Genomic DNA, 20,575 nt, shown 5'->3' on the forward strand with positions numbered 1-20,575 from the left:
GGTGGGCACGGTTTTGCTGACACGGCAGGCAGCTCCTCATCATGGCCCCGTGCCACATGCCTGGGGAGCTGGGGGAGGCGATGGCCAGTGAGTGAAGGGGAGGGAGGGACACACGTGGCCTCTGCGGGTGCCACGGCCAGGGGGGCAAGATCTGTGCTGGGTGCCAGCTGCGCACCCGGATGCTCCCACCACCACCAAGATTCACACCAAGAGACGCCCCAAGACCCTGCGCAAAGGGGCACAAGGTGCCCCCACACCCTGCAGTGCCCAGGCTCGGGGGGAAAGGGCCCCCGGCATTCCCTGCAGGCAGCGCGGTGCCAGGAAGCACCCCCAGCGCAGCCGTGCCCCGCACGCACCCAGGGATTTTCGGGGGGGCCTGGGGGGCTCTGCCAGCCCGGCAGCCGGCAGAGAGGGGGCTCTGGTGAGGCAAAAAGGACATGGAGATGCTGGGGGTCGATCCCAGGGCCTCTTGCATGCAAAGCAAGCGCTCTCCCGCTGAGCTACATCCCCCATGTCTGGGCAGGGTGGGGGCCTCTGCTCACCCCGCTTGGACCCCAGGGTCCCAAACCAGACCATCGGGGCTGAGCTCCACCATCCCCATTGCTGCTCCTAAGGGCTTTCATCCTGGCTTCGGGATGTGCCCACCTAAACCCTCTGCCCATCCCTGCTGCATCAGGCACCGGCGCCCTCCCCAGCACCCAGGCCATGGTCCCCACCGCCAGCCAGGGTCATGCACACCCACCGGGGAGGCTGGGTGCCCAAAAGAAGGGCTCGTCCGGGAGTTGAACCCGGGACCTCTCGCACCCTAAGCGAGAATCATACCCCTAGACCAACGAGCCGGGGGTGCGCAGCTGCACGGGCACCCCCACCCTGTGGCGGGCACTGGGGGGCTGGGGGAGCACTGCTGCCCAGGGACCCCGCTGTCCCTGCAGCCACTGGGTGCGCACAGGCCCTGCCAGCAGCCCCTGGGCAGCGCAGCGGGGCTGAGCCGGTGTGCGGGGACGCACCGGCCACCCCAGAACATGTCCCCACTTCCCAGGAAAATAGGGTGCCCGGGGGGGACCGGGGGGTGCCCAGGGCGGGGGCAGATGTCCCCCCCCCCAGGTATTGAGGCACGGGGCTGTGATGGCCGAGTGGTGAAGGCGTTGGACTAGAAATCCAATAGGGTCTCCCTGCGCAGGTTCGAATCCTGCTCACAGCGAGAGATTTTGCCCACTGCCCCAGTGCCCTGGTCCTGGGGCGCCCACACGGGGGTCCTGGGGCGTATGAGGTGGGAGGGTGAGGGGAGCCAGGGCAGCTCACACGGCAGGCAGCTCCTCATCATGGCCCCGTGCCACATGCCTGGGGAGCTGGGGGAGGGGATGGCTGTCAAGCAGAGGGGAGGGAGGGTCAGGGGAGGCAGGATCTGTGCTGGGTGCCAGCTGTGCACCCCGGCATGTTGGTCTAGGGGTATGATTCCTGCTTAGGGTGCCACAGTCCTGGCTTCAAGTCTGGGGCAATCCCTTCTTTTAGGCACACAGTGCCAGGCTCAGCCCCGATGGGGTCATAGAACAGAACGGGTGACATCCCCAGTGGGCAGCTCTGCCCGGGGGCTGTGTCAAAAAATCATGCCCCTGCTCTTCCCCAGAACCTCCTTCCCCACCCTGACCCACTCACCAGCCCAGAGCACCTAAGGGACACCCAGTGCCTGCAGCCCCCCGAACCCCACACTCAGCATCTCCGGGGGCTGGAGAAGGACACAGCAACGGGGATTTTCTGGGAGTGAGGAGAAAGGCAGGTCAGACGAGGCCATTGCCTTTGGGGGTGCCCCACAGAAGAAGAAGAGAGGCAGGCGATGCTGCAGAGCTGTGGTCCTTGCAAAACCTGCAGGGTGCTGGGAGATGGCTCTGAGGGGGAAACCCCCCGAAGAAGGTAGGATGTGGAGATGCTGGGCACTAAAGTCCTGTGGCCACAGCCAGAGGGACCTCCGTGCTCCCAGCACGTGCCCAGGGACATGCATCCTGAGGTGCCCCCAAATCCCCAATGTGTGTGGGGCAGAGGGGCTGGGGGTGCAATACAGTGCTGCGCCCCACCCGGCTCGTTGGTCTAGGGGTATGATTCTCGCTTAGGGTGCGAGAGGTCCCGGGTTCAACTCCCGGACGAGCCCTTCTTTTGGGCACCCAGCCTCCCCGGTGGGTGTGCATGACCCTGGCTGGCGGTGGGACCATGGCCTGGGTGCTGGGAGGGCGCCGGTGCCTGAAGCAGCAGGGATGGGCAGAGGGTTTGGGTGGGCACATCCCGAAGCCAGGATGAAAGCCCTTAGGAGCAGCAATGGGGATGGTGGAGCTCAGCCCCGATGGTCTGGTTTGGGACCCTGGGGTCCAAGCGGGTGAGCAGAGGCCCCCACCCTGCCCAGACATGGGGGATGTAGCTCAGCGGGAGAGCGCTTGCTTTGCATGCACGAGGCCCTGGGATCGACCCCCAGCATCTCCATGTCCTTTTTGCCTCACCAGAGCCCCCTCCCTGCCGGCTGCTGGCCTGGCAGAGCCCCCCGGCCCCCCCCCGAAAATCCCTGGGTGCCTGCGGGCACGGCTGCGCTGGGGGTGCTTCCTGGCACGCGCTGCCTGCAGGGAATGCCGGGGGCCCTTTCCCCCCGAGCCCGGGCACTGCAGGGTGTGGGGGCACCTTGTGCCCCTTGCGCGGGGTCTTGGGGCGTCTCTTGGTGTGAATCTTGGTAGTGGTGGGAGCATCTGTTGGGTAGTGGGGCGGTGGGTGCCCAAAAGAAGGGCTCGTCCGGGAGTTGAACCCGGGACCTCTCCCACCCTAAGCGAGAATCATACCCCTAGACCAACGAGCCAGGGTGCGCAGCTGCACGGGCACCCCCACCCTGTGGCGGGCACTGGGGGGCTGGGGGAGCACTGCTGCCCAGGGACCCCGCTGTCCCTGCAGCCACTGGGTGCGCACAGGCCCTGCCAGCAGCCCCTGGGCAGCGCAGCGGGGCTGAGCCGGTGTGCGGGGACGCACCGGCCACCCCAGAACATGTCCCCACTTCCCAGGAAAATAGGGTGCCCGGGGGGACCGGGAGGTGCCCAGGGCGGGGGCAGATGTCCCCCCCCCCCAGGTGTTGAGGCATGGGGCTGTGATGGCCGAGTGGTGAAGGCGTTGGACTAGAAATCCAATAGGGTCTCCCTGCGCAGGTTCGAATCCTGCTCACAGCGAGAGATTTTGCCCACTGCCCCAGTGCCCTGGTCCTGGGGCGCCCACACGGGGGTCCTGGGGCAGATGAGGTGGGAGGGTGAGGGGTGCCTGGGCAGCCCCAGCCCTGCGCTTCTCCCTGTTGAGCAGGTCCTGCAGGAGGGAACCTGCTCCCTGGCTGATGCCCCAGGCCGGGGCTGCCACAGCCCTGCACAGGTTCCCCCAGGATTTTCCAGGTGTTGCAGACCCGGGAGAGCTGAGGCAGCAGCCTTAGAGGGGGGTGCGATGGGGAGGTGGGCACGGTTTTGCTGACACGGCAGGCAGCTCCTCATCATGGCCCCGTGCCACATGCCTGGGGAGCTGGGGGAGGCGATGGCCAGTGAGTGAAGGGGAGGGAGGGACACACGTGGCCTCTGCGGTGCCACGGCCAGGGGGGCAAGATCTGTGCTGGGTGCCAGCTGCGCACCCGGATGCTCCCACCACCACCAAGATTCACACCAAGAGACGCCCCAAGACCCTGCGCAAAGGGGCACAAGGTGCCCCCACACCCTGCAGTGCCCAGGCTCGGGGGGAAAGGGCCCCCGGCATTCCCTGCAGGCAGCGCGTGCCAGGAAGCACCCCCAGCGCAGCCGTGCCCGCACGCACCCAGGGATTTTCGGGGGGGCCTGGGGGGCTCTGCCAGCCCGGCAGCCGGCAGAGAGGGGGCTCTGGTGAGGCAAAAAGGACATGGAGATGCTGGGGGTCGATCCCAGGGCCTCTTGCATGCAAAGCAAGCACTCTCCCGCTGAGCTACATCCCCCATGTCTGGGCAGGGTGGGGGCCTCTGCTCACCCGCTTGGACCCCAGGGTCCCAAACCAGACCATCGGGGCTGAGCTCCACCATCCCCATTGCTGCTCCTAAGGGCTTTCATCCTGGCTTCGGGATGTGCCCACCTAAACCCTCTGCCCATCCCTGCTGCATCAGGCACCGGCGCCCTCCCAGCACCCAGGCCATGGTCCCACCGCCAGCCAGGGTCATGCACACCCACCGGGGAGGCTGGGTGCCCAAAAGAAGGGCTCGTCCGGGAGTTGAACCCGGGACCTCTCGCACCCTAAGCGAGAATCATACCCCTAGACCAACGAGCCGGGGTGCGCAGCTGCACGGGCACCCCCACCCTGTGGCGGGCACTGGGGGGCTGGGGGAGCACTGCTGCCCAGGGACCCCCGCTGTCCCTGCAGCCACTGGGTGCGCACAGGCCCTGCCAGCAGCCCCTGGGCAGCGCAGCGGGGCTGAGCCGGTGTGCGGGGACGCACCGGCCACCCCAGAACATGTCCCCACTTCCCAGGAAAATAGGGTGCCCGGGGGGACCGGGGGGTGCCCAGGGCGGGGGCAGATGTCCCCCCCCCCAGGTATTGAGGCACGGGGCTGTGATGGCCGAGTGGTGAAGGCGTTGGACTAGAAATCCAATAGGGTCTCCCTGCGCAGGTTCGAATCCTGCTCACAGCGAGAGATTTTGCCCACTGCCCCAGTGCCCTGGTCCTGGGGCGCCCACACGGGGGTCCTGGGGCGTATGAGGTGGGAGGGTGAGGGGAGCCAGGGCAGCTCACACGGCAGGCAGCTCCTCATCATGGCCCCGTGCCACATGCCTGGGGAGCTGGGGGAGGGGGATGGCTGTCAAGCAGAGGGGAGGGAGGGTCAGGGGAGGCAGGATCTGTGCTGGGTGCCAGCTGTGCACCCCGGCATGTTGGTCTAGGGGTATGATTCCTGCTTAGGGTGCCACAGTCCTGGCTTCAAGTCTGGGGCAATCCCTTCTTTTAGGCACACAGTGCCAGGCTCAGCCCCGATGGGGTCATAGAACAGAACGGGTGACATCCCCAGTGGGCAGCTCTGCCCGGGGGCTGTGTCAAAAAATCATGCCCCTGCTCTTCCCCAGAACCTCCTTCCCCACCCTGACCCACTCACCAGCCCAGAGCACCTAAGGGACACCCAGTGCCTGCAGCCCCCCGAACCCCACACTCAGCATCTCCGGGGGCTGGAGAAGGACACAGCAACGGGGATTTTCTGGGAGTGAGGAGAAAGGCAGGTCAGACGAGGCCATTGCCTTTGGGGGTGCCCCACAGAAGAAGAAGAGAGGCAGGCGATGCTGCAGAGCTGTGGTCCTTGCAAAACCTGCAGGGTGCTGGGAGATGGCTCTGAGGGGGAAACCCCCCGAAGAAGGTAGGATGTGGAGATGCTGGGCACTAAAGTCCTGTGGCCACAGCCAGAGGGACCTCCGTGCTCCCAGCACGTGCCCAGGGACATGCATCCTGAGGTGCCCCCAAATCCCCAATGTGTGTGGGGCAGAGGGGCTGGGGGTGCAATACAGTGCTGCGCCCCACCCGGCTCGTTGGTCTAGGGGTATGATTCTCGCTTAGGGTGCGAGAGGTCCCGGGTTCAACTCCCGGACGAGCCCTTCTTTTGGGCACCCAGCCTCCCCGGTGGGTGTGCATGACCCTGGCTGGCGGTGGGACCATGGCCTGGGTGCTGGGAGGGCGCCGGTGCCTGATGCAGCAGGGATGGGCAGAGGGTTTGGGTGGGCACATCCCGAAGCCAGGATGAAAGCCCTTAGGAGCAGCAATGGGGATGGTGGAGCTCAGCCCCGATGGTCTGGTTTGGGACCCTGGGGTCCAAGCGGGTGAGCAGAGGCCCCCACCCTGCCCAGACATGGGGGATGTAGCTCAGCGGGAGAGCGCTTGCTTTGCATGCACGAGGCCCTGGGATCGACCCCCAGCATCTCCATGTCCTTTTTGCCTCACCAGAGCCCCCTCTCTGCCGGCTGCCGGGCTGGCAGAGCCCCCCAGGCCCCCCCGAAAATCCCTGGGTGCGTGCGGGCACGGCTGCGCTGGGGGTGCTTGCTGGCACGCGCTGCCTGCAGGGAATGCCAGGGGCCCTTTCCCCCCGTGCCCGGGCACTGCAGGGTGTGGGGGCACCTTGTGCCCCTTGCGCGGGGTCTTGGGGCGTCTCTTGGTGTGAATCTTGGTGGTGGTGGGAGCATCTGCTGGGTAGTGGGGCGGTGGGTGCCCAAAAGAAGGGCTCGTCCGGGAGTTGAACCCGGGACCTCTCGCACCCTAAGCGAGAATCATACCCCTAGACCAACGAGCCGGGGTGCGCAGGTGGCACCAGTGCCAATCCATCACCCGGCCCCCATCGACCCTGCCCCAGCCCTGCCTGCGCTGCCAGCACAGGTGCCAGGGAGAGCACTCAGTTCCCAGCACCCAGGAGCTGACTGGGGTCACCAGTATCCCCTGTGGACGATCCCAGTTGGGCACTGGCACGGCAGAGGGTGCTGTGGGATGTTTTGCCCTCACCGTTTCAGCCTTCCTGCTGGGTGGCAATGGCGATGGCCAAGCAGGTCACTGTCCCTTCTGCAGTGTCAGGGTTGGGCCAGGCTGGGAGGAGGTAAATGGAGCTGGGTGGGCATGGGTGTCATCAGTGCCCACTGCACTGGGGAGCTGCTCTTGGCTACTTTCCTCCTTGCTGTGTCTTATGCGCCTCTCAAAAAACTGGAGACTTTGGGGGTGCCTGAGCCCTTGGAGGACACACTGAGATTGTTTTAGTTGGCCTTGGGAACCGCTGGGTGAGCTGGCCAGCCAAGGGGTGCTCTGGGGAGCCCCAGGTTGCTGGGGTGAGCAGGCAGAGAAAGAGCTGAAGAGGCTGTTGCCTTGGGGAAGCACATGGCCTGGGGGCATCTGGCAGAGCTCTGTCAGGGAAAGGGGAGGGGGGTGGCAAGTCCCCACAGGGGCTGGGACCCCAAAACACAGCTGGTGCTGGTAGGGAACATGTTGATGTCCCTGTGCCAAGAGCCTGGGTCAGCACCGGAGGTACTCCCAGTTGCAGATGGAGGAAGGTTTGGGATCTGGGGTATCCCAGACCTGGGGCAGCAGTGTGTGGCATGGAGGGGGGAGGGGGGTGTCAGGCAGATGGTCAAGTGTGTTGGGGGGCACCCCATGGCTGGGGGGCAGGTGGGCGCCATGGCTTAGCTGGTTAAAGCGCCTGTCTAGTAAACAGGAGATCCTGGGTTCGACTCCCAGTGGTGCCTGCGCCTGGGGCTGTTTTTCCTTTCTGCCCCAAGCTGGGGGTCCCTGCCCTGCCTAGATCAGCGAAGCCCCCTCCCCGCCTCTCTGTCCCAGGTGACCCCACGCTCGGGGAAAGGAGTTTCCTTCTTCTCCCTCTCCCTTGGCATGACCCAAACTGTCGCTGGATCCGAGAGTATTTGGGAAATAAAAAGGCACATCCAGTGTTGGCTGGACTCCCACCACCCTCCCCGTTCTTCATTTGCTGGACCCCCACCACCTTCCCTGCTGGACCCCCACCACCTTCCCCGTTCTTCATTTGTGCAGCTGGTGCTTCTGAAGCATGCAGGAAAACCCTCTGGATGTGGGGTGAGTGCTTGGTGGTGTGTGGGTGATGGAGACCTGCGGCAAGTAACAAAGCTGGGGGGACACACTTTTATGGCAAAAATAAATGCCACCTCACCCTTTGCCATCCGCTGACCACAGGGACAGCAGAGAACACGGAGAGGGGCGGATGACTGGCAAAGGCTTGCTGCTCTGCCCTGCCTCGGGTGGGCGGGCTGCCGGCTGCCACGGCCAGGCGGGTGGGCTGCTGGGGCTCTGCAGAGGGTGCCCTGAAGAACCAGCCACAGGTTTGCAGCCTTTGGTGAAAAAAGGGGAAAAAAATAACCAAAAAACTGGCTGGGGCATGGGACGAGGTGGCCGAGTGGTGAAGGCGATGGACTGCTAATCCATTGTGCTCTGCACGCGTGGGTTCGAATCCCACCCTCGTCGGACCTTCAGGGACCTGCCACCCAGCAGGAAGCTTTTGGTGCCACCTTCGGCACGGCCACCTTCCTCCTGCCTCTCTCTTGTTTTGCTCTGCCATGTTAAATACACCTCTGCCCCTGGATTGCTGCTCCCACTTGCCAGACCTGCTCCTGGCCGCACAGCGACCTGTGTTGCCCTCCTGTGCAACGTGCCTGGCCCCACGCTCCCGTGCAGGAGCAGGCTACCATCCCCCTCTGCTCCCCGAGCCCACCTGCCCTCCTGCCAGCGAACAGCATCTTCTCCAGGGGGCAAAGCACCAGAGGATGGGCAGGGAAGGCCAGCAGCTGGCTGCCCATGCTGGCCGGGCAGTGATGCGGGCACACCCTGAGCCTGCTCTCTGCTTTTTTCCCTTCTGCTCTCTGTCAGCCAATTTATTCCTTTCTGCGTCTCATACACAAGCCCTGGGCATCCCTGCTGTGCTGATGGGAGCCAAAAGCCATCTCTGGACAAAGCTGTGCCTCACGGAGCCATTGCCACGTCCTAGAGCTACTTTCTGTGGGGGTGGTATGGCTGCTGCATGCCGGCAGCTCACTCCTGTGTCTGCAGCAGTGCGCGCGGTGGAGGTTCCTGGGGAGAGCAGAGAGTGAGCTACTGCGAGATGAAGAGGAAAGAGTTAAAACCCCCTGTCTGCTTGGGCGGGTGTGTGTGTGGTGTGTTTAACTGCTGAAATCTCCGTGGTCTTGCAGAGAGGGAAGTCTTGCAATTCTCAAAGCACACCTGTGCTTCGATGCAGCTGGGGACGTGTGTTGTGCCAGCCTTGCAGGTGCCTTCCTCGCTCCCACCCCTTCTTTCCACAGATGTGGCCAGGCAATGCTGTGGCTTGGAGGCAAGGTGAGGACACTCAGACTTGGCTGCCCATGTTGCAAACCCAGCACTGGCTTGGTGACCTTCCCTGGAGCCACGTTTCCTTTCCAAGCCTTGGGGAGGTGCCTGGGGAGCAGCTGGGACCTGCTTCCCTCTGTCAGCATCTCCCTAGCCAGAAACAGTGATCAGGCGGCAGGGAAACACCGGCCCCATCCTGTCCCGCTGTTGTGAGACGCTGTGGTGCTCAGCCAGCTCTGCCATCCTGGGAAAGTGGGATGTCTGTGCCTGAACAGCCAGGTGCCCTGCAGGAGGGATGCAGGAGGTTTCCTGGGGAAAAGGCATGGATTTTGGTGCACCAGGGTTACAGCCCCGGAGAGACACCACCTTGCAGCTGGAGATGGTGAAATAGGAAGGGGCGGTGGGTGCAGGCTCCTCCTTGGATGGTGGTGCATGGCATGGTGGCTGCTGCAGCAGGATGGGACCTGGGGGCTTGCAGGGCAGAGGCAGCCGGGAGAGGAGACGAGCTGACTCCCTTGGGACACCCTTCAGCCCTGCTGGGCTGTCTGCCCCAGCACACACATGCCCCTGCCCTGGTGTGCGGTGACAAGGCCTCCTGCGGGGGGGAGACATGCCAGCCTCGGTGACGCTGTGGAACATCAGCCCACCTGGGGACTCGGCAATTATAGGGGACATGTGGCGGCATGAAACTGGATCATCTGCAGCCCCAGGGCAGCACACGCAGCCAGGGCCTGGCTCTCCCCAGTGGCACCGGCTGGGCTCCGCTCCCCAGGCTGCACACAGTGGCCCTGAAGCATCCTGCGTCTTCCCCGGCAAGGGCACAGGCAGCCAAGGATGCTCTGCGGCTGCAGTGGAGGGGCAGCCCCTGGGTGGATCTGTCTGCATCAGGATGCTGCCTCCTGGCACCAGGGTGTCCTGCTCGCCCATCAGCTGCCTGGGAGTGGTCCCCACGTGTCCTGCTGCCCAGAGGCTGGCTGCAGCCCAGGGGCAAGCCCCAACTGAGGGCACTGGATGCAGGTGTTCCTTGGAGATGGGATGCAGGGGGTCTGTTGCTGCTCCAAAATGTGCCTTGGCCTGTGGCTTTCAGGAGAAATTTTGGGGCAAGGCAAGCTTCCACCCTCCAGCCGGTCTCAGAGACATCTAGTCCTTGGACTGTCAGAAATCAAAATGCAGAGGGGTGAAACTGGAGTCAGAGAGTGCTGCTGGGGCTGGTGATGGGAAGGGAAACACAGCGAATATTGGTCCTGCACCATGTTTCTCCTCATGCCCTCATCTGCAGGAGGAACCAGGGCTGAGATGGCCACACAGACTGGATCCTTTGCAGAAATTAAGAAAATGTGTCTGATGTGTTTGGTTTGGTGAAATTTTCTTTGTTTTGTGGTTCCTCCAGAGAAAGTCATGTCTCAAGCAGAAAGTGTTCATTCCCTGAAATGAATAGGGGTTGGAAAAACAAGTCCTCCTCTTTCTCTTAAATACCTGCATTTCCAGGAAGAGCTCTTTCCCCCATGGTTTTCCTTTGTTTTAATCTCATGCATTACACAAATCTGATTATTTTAACTTCCTGACACGTGCCTCTGGTTTTCCCCATCCCCTTCTCCAGGCAAAGCACTTGTTTCAGTACACAGATCTGCTCACATTCAACAGCATGCCCTCTCTACTTGCCCTCCTGCATTTATTTCAAGCATCGCTGCATCCATGGACGTTCTTCTGCAGCGTGATGGTCCCATGTGAGCAGAACCTCAACTGGGTTGCAAAACTGAAACACACAGTGAGGCTGCAAATCAGAAGATCCCAGCCTGTGTCTGGAAGCCTGGAAGGGCATCCCCCAGGAAGGGCTGTTTTCCCTGGGATCATGGGAGTGCTGTGGGTCCAAGGTGCACCTGTGGCATTGTTTTATTATTTGAGAGTACTGTAAAAAGCAGCAAGGGAAAGCTTAAAATAAAGCCTCATCCTTTCCTGCTCAACAAATTGCCATTTAGAAGGTTGTGATGAGCCCACAGCTTCCTGCCTTACTTTAGCAGGCTGCAGATTGCTGCTGTCTGAAGCACCCATCCTCCACTGCACCTCGGAAAAGCTGATTTCCTCTTTGCCCTTCCAGAATGTTGTTAAAAATAGCTGGGATTGACCCCGGCACCTCTGGAAGGCTACTTTGCCCTGGCAGGCAGGGCAGGGAAGCTTCACCAGGGACAATCCAGTGCTATCAGCCATGGCTCTGCAAGGCCAGGTCACCCTAGGAACTGAAATGACCCTCAGAACCCCACAAGGCATGTCTTTAACTGCGATGCTGACAGCCCCCGGCCCCACACATGCATAGTACATGTGCCCCAGTACTACCATCATTTATTTTTGAGGCAGAAGATGTTTGTGCCTTCATCTGGGCTCTGCTGGCGTGAAATGAAAAGCCTTTTTCAAACTTTCCTTGGCCCTAAAGCCTGATGGCTCATCCCCCTGCTTGGGACCATGCCAGTGACTCCCTCTCCCCAGTGTGCAGATGATTCACGTTTAAGTGCAGGTCGGGGCTTTGGCGACTCCCCAGCGGTTGAGCAGCTAACAGGCTTTCAGCAGAGCAATCTGGTGTCATGCTGCAGCCTGTAATTAAAAATGTCTTGATGATGTTACTCCATCACAAGGAAGCGTAGCTGTGAACTTCTGGCTCACGGCGGTCGGCATGGCCGAGGAGCAGGCTGGAAGGGCTTTGGGCCTCAGAAATGAGCTCACTGCACAAAATCAGTCGGTTTTGGTGTGCATCCCCTTCAGGGGTGGACTGCAGAGCCCACGATTACTTTGCTTTTAAAATCTGATATGCCTTCCAAGGTGTGAGGAATAATAAAAAAAAAGGTAAAATCCTCTAAGTGGATCTAAAAGGGCAACATTTTTCTCAAGCCGGGCTAGCTCCAGTCCCATGTCTGCGTCTGTAGCTCCTGGGCGGCTGGGGCAGGAGAAATGCCCTCCAGCATTTTTCTCCCAGCTGTGGGTGGTCCCCCAGCCCCCTCGCCCCAGCAGCCCCCCCGGTTTTCCTGCTGTCAGTGTGACCTCTGTTGCAGGGTTTATATATATATGTTTATATATTTATGTATATATATATACAAATATATGTTTCTTGCATTCAGCCTACATCCCTGAGCTCACCTCAGGTGCACTGGGGAGCTGAAGTGGTTGTGCTCAGGGGAAGGTGGGGAGCAATGCGCCGGGGATGCGCCTGTCCTAAATTCTGCTGAAACACTCCTGCCTGGTGGCATTAAGACCTAAAATGTACGTTGGCCTTGGGAAGCAAGGTAATTAATGCCTGTAGCCCGAATCATTTCAATCTTACTCAGTATTAAATGGAAACAAAACATGACAGATGAAAGAGGGAACTGTTTAATCAGCCAGGGGAGCTTTCCAGGAGAAAACTGCTGGTTGTTGGGGAGTTTCAGGTGGAAGGTATGCACCCGCTCCCCCGGGGGCCGGGGCACCCTATAAAACCCCGGACGGCACCCAGCCCCACCACCCGCTCCCAGCTGCCACCGCCGCCTCCTCTGCCTGGGTAAGTCAAGACGGGCTCCGTCTCCTCCCCACTGAGCTGTTGCTTTCACCGATGCCTTGTGCCCGGTCCTCTGCAAGAGTTCAAGGTTGGTTACCTGCCTCCCTCCTGCATGTGGAGGCTGTCGGGGAAGGGTTTATTTCTGCTCCAGAACGAGGAGTGTGAGGGGCTGTGGGGTGCAGGGCTTGCAGGGTCCCTAACCGCACAGCCGGGTGTGTCCTGCCTGGTTTTTCTTGCTGAAGAAGAAAAAAAGAAAGAATGGCACGTGCCCAGGTTGTGGGGATAGATGTGTCCCTGTTTATGGAAGGTCCCTTATATTTTGGGATGGGAAAGCTCAGCTCACATTAAGTTCAGCTCACTCACATTGTATTAAGTGGATTTTGCTACAAGTAGGCTCGTCTGAGCAAGGGTTTGGCTCGCTGGAGGCTTGCTGTCAGCTGGAAGGCAGCAGCGTGCAGGAGCGGGTCTGCTCTGTGTCTGGTGCCTCCAGCTCCCCCAGACCTGCAGCTCAAACCACACTCCTCACTTTCTCCTGAGCGGGTTACGGGGCGAGGGAAGGGGGAATCCAGCTCCTGCCCATTTGGAAAGCCTTCCTTCAGGGTTTCTAAACCATCCAGACTGCCCCTCTAGCTAGCTTTGACGCCCCTCTTATTATGGGAGCAGCTGAATGAGGGCTCAGCAGGGACGGACCAGCCTCTGCCTTGCATTTATGCCCTTGCTCTGGCTTTCAGGTGCACGTCCTCGCCAAGCGATGTCCTGCTACGACCTGTGCCTGCCCTCCTCCTGTGGTCCGCGGCCACTGGCTGCCAGCTGCAACCAGCCCTGCTTCCGTCGCTGTGGGGACTCCACTGCCATCATCCAGCCCCCCACTGTCGTGGTCACCCTGCCCGGGCCCATCCTCAGCTCCTACCCGCAGAACACGACGGTGGGGTCCACGGCGTCAGCGGCGGTTGGGAGCTACCTCCGGTGCTGCGGGGTCCCCGTGGCCTCTGGGGGTCCCCGAGGGCTGGGGAAGGCGGGACTGCTGTGCCTGGGCAGTGGGCTGTAGGGGTGTCCCCAGCGGTCACCCCCTCCCACCAATGCCAGCAGAGTGGCCGCGTCGGGAAGAAGGACAAACAAAGCACAGGACCAAGACTGGGGAAGAGGACTAAGGAAATGCCTGTGGGTTTCCCAGCTTTGGGGGGCACCCGCAGCCCCCCCAGGAGGAAGGGAGCCTTGTGAGCTTGGCAAGACCATGCCTCTGTATACCTTTTTCTCGCTAAGCCTTACTTTATATTTCCACGTAGGTGTCACACCCTGCGGTGCTACACAGTGTTTGCTGCTGGCTGGGCGAAAATGCTTCTAGCAGGCTGTAGGTGGAAGATGATAGTAACGGGGTGGTGGGGCAGAGGAACACCTTGTATGGATCGGCTTGTCCCTTGTCCCTTGGAGTGGGGTTTATCCATTTTGTTACTGAGCGCTGGAAATGCACTTCTTATACTCTGAACTGGTTTATTCTCCTTCTCATTAAAGTCATGCTACAATCATAGCCTGAGTCTTCTGGTGTTCCTTGTGCCTCTGGTCTGGAGGGGTAACCTGCTCTGGAGGCAGCTTGTTGCTGGGGGGAGAGGGTTTTTTGGTCTGAAAAGGGAGTTTCTGCTGCTCAGCACCGCGCTGTGCTGACATAAGTGTGTGGTTTGCTGTGACCAGCCTGCAGGCAACTTTCTCAGCCTGGAAAGCTCTCCTGCTGCCCCACAGGAAGCACCTGCTTGGGGAAGACTTCCCACAGGAGCAGGCTTGTTGCCTGTTCCCTCGAGGAGGTGGGAACGCTAAGGTTTGGTATGTTAAAAATGGCATTTACCCTGCATTTTGCAGCATTTTTTTGGGTGAGCTAAGGAGAATGGATGTGGCATCAGGGAAAAAAGGTGGAAGTGGGCTTCTTGGGAGATGCTTTTTTGGATGGTCATCCTATGCCCAATTCACTCAATGTTTTATGAGTGACAATGAAAAGCAGAAAATTCCTAAGATATACCAGGGCAAAATCAGACCTCAAGCATTAGGCTCTTCATTCTTGCTTTTTATAACAGCATGTGGCAAAAGGGGCCTTATAAAAAATAAGTGTATTGACTCAAACCTAGATAGCCCATGTGATGGGCATGTGATGTGTCTACATCTGGCTGTATCTCTCAGTGAAGCAGCAGCAGTGTTTTGCTCTGTGCTGCTCCATGTGCACATAGACATGCATATGCACAGGCGCAGCTGCAGCGTTTGCCTTGAGTAAGCCCTGTGAATAACATGAGCTGAATATACTCGTGTTCCCATGCCAGCTCAGTATGATGGCTCAGGGAATGCCACCCCACCCTGGATGCAGGTGCACCTCGTCCCGCAGCTCATGCACACAGTAGCATCCCCAGCACTGTCAAAGAGGGGTGCGTGCGATGTGAAACAGTGCAGGGTTACCCAGGTTTTCTCCGGACACAGACGTTCAGAAGCCCAAATGTGCTGGGACCTGTGACTGGGCACTAACTGATCAGAGGTGTCATGGGGAGAGGCATCCTGACATTTCTCAGAGACACAAAGCGTGATGGACAGTCAGACCTGTGGTAATGCCAGCAGGAAAGATATATAAACATCATCATAACGACATGAAGAGGAAACTGTATTTTTCCTGTGTGCTCCAGATACAGAGGCAAGAGCAACAGCTGGACCAGTGCTCAGCAGGGAGCTTTGCTGTGCTGCTGAGTGGAGACCTGCAGGTCCCCTGCTTGTGAGCTGGGCAGTTAGAGAAGGACAAGGATAACCCCATCCCTACACCCACTCAGGGCACAGTGAGCTCCGCGCTGAGCTCTTCCCAAGGACTGGGATCCAAGACTTTAGCTGAACACATTAGAGAACTGGAGACTAATTGTTTTACAGGGAGTGGATGCAGATGTCTCTGGAAAGAAAGATGTCAGGCACAGAGTAAAGCCTTTCTTTAAGATGCCACGTATCATCAAGCAGAACCTTTTCAGCTGATGGAGGGAGGAATTAAGAGTCCTCTGTGGCTGCTGTTTAAATCTTCTTTCATACCTCAAGCATTTTGGTAGCGTGACAATTTGCATAAAGCTTATGAGTGTTTATAATAAGGGATTATGCTGAGCTTGGAATTATGTTGGTCTTCAAAAGCCTTTGACCAAGCTCAACTGGTTTTATTGCTCAGGAGATCTTCAGAGGTGTTCCTAATTGGGAGAAAATTTATGTGGCAATTGCTCAGCAGTTAGAGCACCAGAAGAGAGGTGTGGTTTCACATCCCTCTTCCAAGGACTGCTCAGAGATTTTTATCCCAGCTCCAGAAACTTTCTACCAAGATAGGGTACAAAATTCTCCAGAACACTGCCATAAGGAAAAGCACTGGATTTCCAGCAAAAGCTTTATGAGGAAGCTGTAGGCATTTGGGGCTTGTGCAACTGTCTTCCACCGGTCTGCTGCACAGGACAGTCCAGGATGGAGCAGAAGGAAAGAACGATGACGTTTTTATGTGGCTTTTCACTGAATGACTCCACTGGTGAGGTTATACCTATTTTTTTTTTTTCTGAAGATCCAGTGTCTTAAAGGAGACTAAAATCCACACAGGTCCTTGATTTGACTTGAAAATTGCAATGCCTTAGTGCAGACAGTCGGGGAAGTGAGGACCTTGGTGCCCTGCAGGGCTCCCTGTCCTAAGGGAGTTGGCACCCTGCGCCCCTCGGGTGCTGTGACTCTCAGCTGGGAGCCGTGCTGTCCTGAATTCATGCCACCACGTATCCCCCCCCATCCAGCTCTTGCCCAGGGCAGGAGCCCACAGACCTGCTGATCAGGCCCTAAAATACAGGTTTCTGCAAAGACAGTGCAGCCAAAGACTCTGGTGAGAAACAGGGAGCTACGTACTAAGGCTGAGATGGAAAATAATGTTTAGCGGGTGGAAGGATGCACATGGAAGGAAATAGCTGGATCCTGGGGTTTGGTCCCAGAATTGCCTGCTTAGGGGTTTCAAAAGCAGCAACAGCAAAAGCATTTCTCAGAAAAGCCTGGAGCGTAGCCCAGGTGCAACCCTTTGGCCAGACATGCATCTATTGAGTTCCACATCTCCTGCTCACCTCCCATCCTCCCTCACCTCCTCGTGTCCTTGGAGGAAACCTCCCTGCTGTCACTTAGCATCCTCCCCCGGCAACAGTTATTGCTTCTTGGACACCCCTATTCCCCTTAATTTTCTTTCTTCTGCCCTTTGCTTCGGTGAAGTCAACTGCACCAGCAGAAACTACAGTGCAGAAATTACGGTGAGGTATGCCAGCTCAACAGGGAGCGGCTAAAACACGCTGGCCTGGGAAGGTGAGGGGGTAGCTCCTTATGGTGGGGTCAGAGCCTTGGGGTGTCTGTCTGGGGTGCCTGGGACATCCCAGCCTGCACCACCGCATGTGACAAATGAGCTTGCTCGGGTTTCTCTGCATTTATGTACTTGGGGAAGCCAACAGAAGCAGCCAGTGAGCATCTCGCGTGGTGGTGGGTACCTTGCCACTCGGGGAATGGATGAGGTGGGGAGGAGGGGTGAAGTCATGATTTGAGTTGGAACAAGTGGAGAAGCATAGAGAGTTGTCATGGGCAAGGGAAGACTGGTGTGAATAGTAAGTGAGTGGGACCATCAGGACTGGAAGCTGCAGGCAGCATGGGGCTGGTGGCAAGGATGGATGCATTGGTGGTGGATGGATGATTGCTGGCTCAGTGAGATCCCAGCACACCAATCTGTGGCTTCTCTGCACATCCAGATGAGAAGACAAAAATCCCAGTCACTCACAGCAGTGGGACAGGCTGAAGAGACAGATCCACTGCCCTTGCTTTTGCTAGGTTACAAAAGGTGTATCCCACCCCAGCACCTGAGCACCAAGCTGAGGGCAACACCAGGAGGGCTGGCTGGCCTCAACAGGCAGCGTCCCTTGTCCTCCCTGCTGGGGCAAGGAGTTCTGGCCAGAGCGCTTGGGAACGTGCACCCTGGAGCCAGCCGGGTGGAGAGATGGAGCCCCTGGAGCTGGGAGCCTGCAGGCATGGCAGGCTGGGATGGGACTTGTCTGACAATGAAAACCTTCCTCACCCAGAAAAGCCTTGCAATGCAATTTCCCACCAAAGCAGGGAGGATGCCTGCTCCCAGGAAAGGGAGAGAAAGCGGTTGCATGGCCGGGATAAGAGGGAGGAGAGGGCACCACCAGGAGGACCCCACACCCCGGGCACCCACAGACCGACCGTGGGGCAGGGGCTCGCTGGTTGCCCTCCCTGCCACGCAAGGGCCCCGCTCCCGCCTGGGGAGCCAGACAGGCGATGGCTCAGGCAAGGGCTCCAGTTCTTCCCCAGGGCTGGAAATGCCATAGAGCAGGAAAATAACAGGCTGCCTTGGTGTGAGTCACGGGGGAAGAAGCAAGCAAATCAAAAGGCACTGGTATGCTGGGCTGGCCTTCCTGGTACTGCCTGTGAGAGGGGGCTCCCAGGGCTTGCACCCCAACGAGCCCACAGCCCTCTGGGCTCCGCCAGCACCGTGCCTCGCCCTAAGCCCAAACCATCACCAGACGCTGCTCCCGGCTGTCCTGCACTTCCTCCTCCTCCTCCTCCTCCTCCTCCGAGCCGCTCCCCTGGGAAGGGCAGCCCTCAGGCAGAGACAAGGGTAAGAGCAATGCCAGCGGAGCCCGAATCCCAACGGTTTGCAAAATCCTGGGGAGGAAATACTTGGCAATTTGAGTTTCAAACTCAAGAATTGTTCAATTAAATATTCCCGGGCCGTTAATTCACGTTTGCCGAGAATTAGGTGCCTGCACGTTTCCCAAAGAGAAGGGCGATCTGGTTGTTACTGGGTAGGGTGGCTGTGGTCCCCCTGCCTGCTCTCCCCAGTTCCCCTGTTTTGCAGGGGACAGGAGCAAGGCTGGCTGGCACCGCCTATGGCTGATCCATCCTCCCGCTTCCCCGGCTCAGCTCATGGGGTTTGGATGTGCCACAGGGGGGGAACTCTTGCTCTGGCACAGCCTGCAGGGTGTTATAATTAGCATTAGAGGCTCGTTGCAGGAGGACTGTCTGAAAATCAGCTCTTTATCCTGTTTCTCCCATGTCTGTCCTGTGTGGAGGGCGATCCCCATCAGCTGGGGCTCCCGTAGCAGCCTGGCTTCCCACCCCAGCACAGCTACAGGCAGCCCTACCTTTGGGGACTGTGTCAAGAAAAAATCCCCCTGTCCTGCTCCGGAGATGCCCTCCCAGTCCTGTCCCCCATGGCACTCGTGGAGTCCCCAGCACCAGCATCCTGCTGACCCCTATGGCTGGCAGCTCCTGGTGGCTGGGAGAAATGAAAAGCTGGAGGAATTTGCGCGGAACCTGGTGCTTGTTGTTCCTGTCCCTTGTCCCAGAGCCATGCCGGTACCTGTGGGGAAGGGGAAAGGCAGTTCGTTAGCTATGGAACCATGTGAGATGGGTGTCTGAGGGACGGTGATGGGAGATGGGGCACCCAGGAGCAATCACACTGTGCACAGTGCCATGGGTGGATGGAGCACAGGGGACGAGGGCAGGGACCATGGCTTTGCCCCGGCTCGTTGGTCTAGGGGTATGATTCTCGCTTCGGGTGCGAGAGGTCCCGGGTTCAACTCCCGGACGAGCCCTTCTTTTGGGCACCCAGCCTCCCTGGTGGCACATGGGGCTGTGACACAACCCGGGCATGTATTAGGGGATGGAGGGCTTGTTCCTCTGTCCTCACTGGGCACGTCCCCATGGGCAGGATGGACCCCCAAGAGCTGGCAGCGAGGTCCTGCTGGCACAGGGGGATGTAGCTCAGCGGGAGAGCGCTTGCTTTGCATGCAAGAGGCCCTGGGATCGACCCCCAGCATCTCCATGTCGTTTTTTTACCTCACCAGAGCCCCCTCCCTGCCGGCTGCCGGCCTGGCAGAGCCCCCCAGGCCCCCCTGAAAATCCCTGGGTGCCTGCGGGCATGGCTGCGCTGGGGGTGCTTCCTGGCATCCGCAGGCTGTGGTGGCGTGTGTGAAAGCTACAGCCTCAGCTGCATCCCTAACCCCAAAATGGGGGTGGGGGTGCAATGGGGTGCACCAACCCAGCTCGTTGGTCTAGGGGTATGATTCTTGCTTCGGGTGCGAGAGGTCCCAGGTTCAACTCCCGGACGAGCCCTTCTTTTGGGACACACTCTCCTTTGGGGGTGGCATCCTTGCTGCTCTCTACTAACCCAGCGCAGGAGGGTTTCTCTTACAACTGACACTGGTTTTACCAAGCTTGGACACCACTAGTGCAGCGCAGGGACAGCACCAGTGCCTGGGCACTCCTGGGCAGGGGGATGTAGCTCAGCGGGAGAGCGCTTGCTTCGCATGTAAGAGGCCCTGGGTTCAACCCCCAGCATCTCCATGTCCTTTTTTTCCCCCTGGAAGTAGCCATAAGAAACATCCCCTTTCCTGCTGCATGGGACATCCCAAGGCTGATCTCCCTCTCCTGCCAGGGTTTCTCCTCCCAGCTTCCTGAATCCCGGTGGCTGCTTCCATTGCCAGCTATGTGGCTCTGCCCCTGGCCAGAGCTGCCCAGCGGGGATGGGGTGGCAGCACATCCCCCTTCTGCTGTCCCCAACACCCCTTCCCCGCTGGGAGGGGACAAGCCCTGGCCACGGCTGAGCCGTGTCTCAGGTGGGACTGTCCTGGCAGCATGGACATGGCCAAGCTCGGGAGGCCGCCTGTCCCCCCTTGTGCTGGGCACTGCCACCCCATCTGTGCCCCATCCCTACGGGGGCTGAGCCCAGCAGCGGGTGCCCAAAAGAAGGGCTCGTCCGGGAGTTGAACCCGGGACCTCTCGCACCCTAAGCGAGAATCATACCCCTAGACCAACGAGCCGGGGTGCGCAGCTGCACGGGCACCCCCACCCTGTGGCGGGCACTGGGGGGCTGGGGGGGCACTGCTGCCCAGGGACCCCGCTGTCCCTGCAGCCACTGGGTGCGCACAGGCCCTGCCAGCAGCCCCTGGGCAGCGCAGCGGGGCTGAGCCGGTGTGCGGGGACGCACTGGCCACCCCGGACATGCCCCCACTTGCCAGGAAAGCGGGGTGCCCGGGGGGACCGGGGGGTGCCCAGGGCGGGGGCAGGTATCCCCCGTGGGTGCTGGGGTGCGGGGCTGTGATGGCCGAGTGGTGAAGGCGTTGGACTCGAAATCCAATAGGGTCTCCCTGCGCAGGTTCGAATCCTGCTCACAGCGAGAGA

The 20,575-nt window shown here is 59.7% G+C and overlaps 1 protein-coding gene and 20 non-coding genes across 21 annotated transcripts; 14 read left to right on the forward strand and 7 right to left on the reverse strand.

Annotated features, from left to right (window-relative positions):
* Positions 1–438: 438 nt before the first annotated feature.
* TRNAA-UGC (transfer RNA alanine (anticodon UGC)) lies at positions 439–510 on the reverse strand. Its single transcript has one exon. It is a non-coding gene; the product is annotated as a tRNA-Ala (tRNA).
* Positions 511–767: 257 nt separating this feature from the next.
* Positions 768–839, reverse strand: TRNAP-AGG (transfer RNA proline (anticodon AGG)). Its single transcript has one exon. It is a non-coding gene; the product is annotated as a tRNA-Pro (tRNA).
* Positions 840–1,119: 280 nt separating this feature from the next.
* TRNAS-AGA (transfer RNA serine (anticodon AGA)) lies at positions 1,120–1,201 on the forward strand. The gene has a single exon. It is a non-coding gene; the product is annotated as a tRNA-Ser (tRNA).
* An 873-nt stretch (positions 1,202–2,074) lies between these two features.
* Positions 2,075–2,146, forward strand: TRNAP-AGG (transfer RNA proline (anticodon AGG)). Its single transcript has one exon. It is a non-coding gene; the product is annotated as a tRNA-Pro (tRNA).
* A 254-nt stretch (positions 2,147–2,400) lies between these two features.
* TRNAA-UGC (transfer RNA alanine (anticodon UGC)) lies at positions 2,401–2,472 on the forward strand. The gene has a single exon. It is a non-coding gene; the product is annotated as a tRNA-Ala (tRNA).
* A 292-nt stretch (positions 2,473–2,764) lies between these two features.
* TRNAP-AGG (transfer RNA proline (anticodon AGG)) lies at positions 2,765–2,836 on the reverse strand. Its single transcript has one exon. It is a non-coding gene; the product is annotated as a tRNA-Pro (tRNA).
* A 279-nt stretch (positions 2,837–3,115) lies between these two features.
* Positions 3,116–3,197, forward strand: TRNAS-AGA (transfer RNA serine (anticodon AGA)). The gene has a single exon. It is a non-coding gene; the product is annotated as a tRNA-Ser (tRNA).
* Positions 3,198–3,901: 704 nt separating this feature from the next.
* Positions 3,902–3,973, reverse strand: TRNAA-UGC (transfer RNA alanine (anticodon UGC)). Its single transcript has one exon. It is a non-coding gene; the product is annotated as a tRNA-Ala (tRNA).
* Positions 3,974–4,227: 254 nt separating this feature from the next.
* TRNAP-AGG (transfer RNA proline (anticodon AGG)) lies at positions 4,228–4,299 on the reverse strand. Its single transcript has one exon. It is a non-coding gene; the product is annotated as a tRNA-Pro (tRNA).
* A 279-nt stretch (positions 4,300–4,578) lies between these two features.
* On the forward strand, positions 4,579–4,660 carry TRNAS-AGA (transfer RNA serine (anticodon AGA)). The gene has a single exon. It is a non-coding gene; the product is annotated as a tRNA-Ser (tRNA).
* An 874-nt stretch (positions 4,661–5,534) lies between these two features.
* Positions 5,535–5,606, forward strand: TRNAP-AGG (transfer RNA proline (anticodon AGG)). The gene has a single exon. It is a non-coding gene; the product is annotated as a tRNA-Pro (tRNA).
* A 254-nt stretch (positions 5,607–5,860) lies between these two features.
* TRNAA-UGC (transfer RNA alanine (anticodon UGC)) lies at positions 5,861–5,932 on the forward strand. Its single transcript has one exon. It is a non-coding gene; the product is annotated as a tRNA-Ala (tRNA).
* Positions 5,933–6,223: 291 nt separating this feature from the next.
* Positions 6,224–6,295, reverse strand: TRNAP-AGG (transfer RNA proline (anticodon AGG)). Its single transcript has one exon. It is a non-coding gene; the product is annotated as a tRNA-Pro (tRNA).
* An 863-nt stretch (positions 6,296–7,158) lies between these two features.
* Positions 7,159–7,232, forward strand: TRNAT-AGU (transfer RNA threonine (anticodon AGU)). Its single transcript has one exon. It is a non-coding gene; the product is annotated as a tRNA-Thr (tRNA).
* Positions 7,233–7,898: 666 nt separating this feature from the next.
* On the forward strand, positions 7,899–7,980 carry TRNAS-GCU (transfer RNA serine (anticodon GCU)). The gene has a single exon. It is a non-coding gene; the product is annotated as a tRNA-Ser (tRNA).
* Positions 7,981–12,415: 4,435 nt separating this feature from the next.
* Positions 12,416–13,430, forward strand: LOC130154388 (feather beta keratin-like). The gene is made up of 2 exons (XM_056350430.1): positions 12,416–12,449; positions 13,093–13,430. The coding sequence occupies exons 1-2, from the start codon at positions 12,416–12,418 to the stop codon at positions 13,407–13,409; spliced, it is 351 nt and encodes a 116-aa protein (XP_056206405.1). The 3' UTR covers positions 13,410–13,430.
* Positions 13,431–18,915: 5,485 nt separating this feature from the next.
* TRNAP-CGG (transfer RNA proline (anticodon CGG)) lies at positions 18,916–18,987 on the forward strand. The gene has a single exon. It is a non-coding gene; the product is annotated as a tRNA-Pro (tRNA).
* A 158-nt stretch (positions 18,988–19,145) lies between these two features.
* Positions 19,146–19,217, forward strand: TRNAA-UGC (transfer RNA alanine (anticodon UGC)). The gene has a single exon. It is a non-coding gene; the product is annotated as a tRNA-Ala (tRNA).
* A 449-nt stretch (positions 19,218–19,666) lies between these two features.
* Positions 19,667–19,738, forward strand: TRNAA-CGC (transfer RNA alanine (anticodon CGC)). The gene has a single exon. It is a non-coding gene; the product is annotated as a tRNA-Ala (tRNA).
* A 404-nt stretch (positions 19,739–20,142) lies between these two features.
* On the reverse strand, positions 20,143–20,214 carry TRNAP-AGG (transfer RNA proline (anticodon AGG)). The gene has a single exon. It is a non-coding gene; the product is annotated as a tRNA-Pro (tRNA).
* A 274-nt stretch (positions 20,215–20,488) lies between these two features.
* Positions 20,489–20,570, forward strand: TRNAS-CGA (transfer RNA serine (anticodon CGA)). Its single transcript has one exon. It is a non-coding gene; the product is annotated as a tRNA-Ser (tRNA).
* Positions 20,571–20,575: the final 5 nt, after the last annotated feature.

The sequence above is a fragment of the Falco biarmicus genome, chromosome 8, assembly GCF_023638135.1.
Source record: "Falco biarmicus isolate bFalBia1 chromosome 8, bFalBia1.pri, whole genome shotgun sequence".
In the NCBI taxonomy this organism is placed as follows: domain Eukaryota; kingdom Metazoa; phylum Chordata; class Aves; order Falconiformes; family Falconidae; genus Falco; species Falco biarmicus.

Bases quoted from the DNA above. Each gene is read 5' to 3' on its own strand.
- LOC130154388 (XM_056350430.1), top strand. From the start codon at position 12,416: ATGCCTTGTGCCCGGTCCTCTGCAAGAGTTCAAG. The intron at 12,450-13,092 runs GTTGGTTACCTG...TCTGGCTTTCAG, and splicing joins GTCCTCTGCAAGAGTTCAAG to GTGCACGTCCTCGCCAAGCG.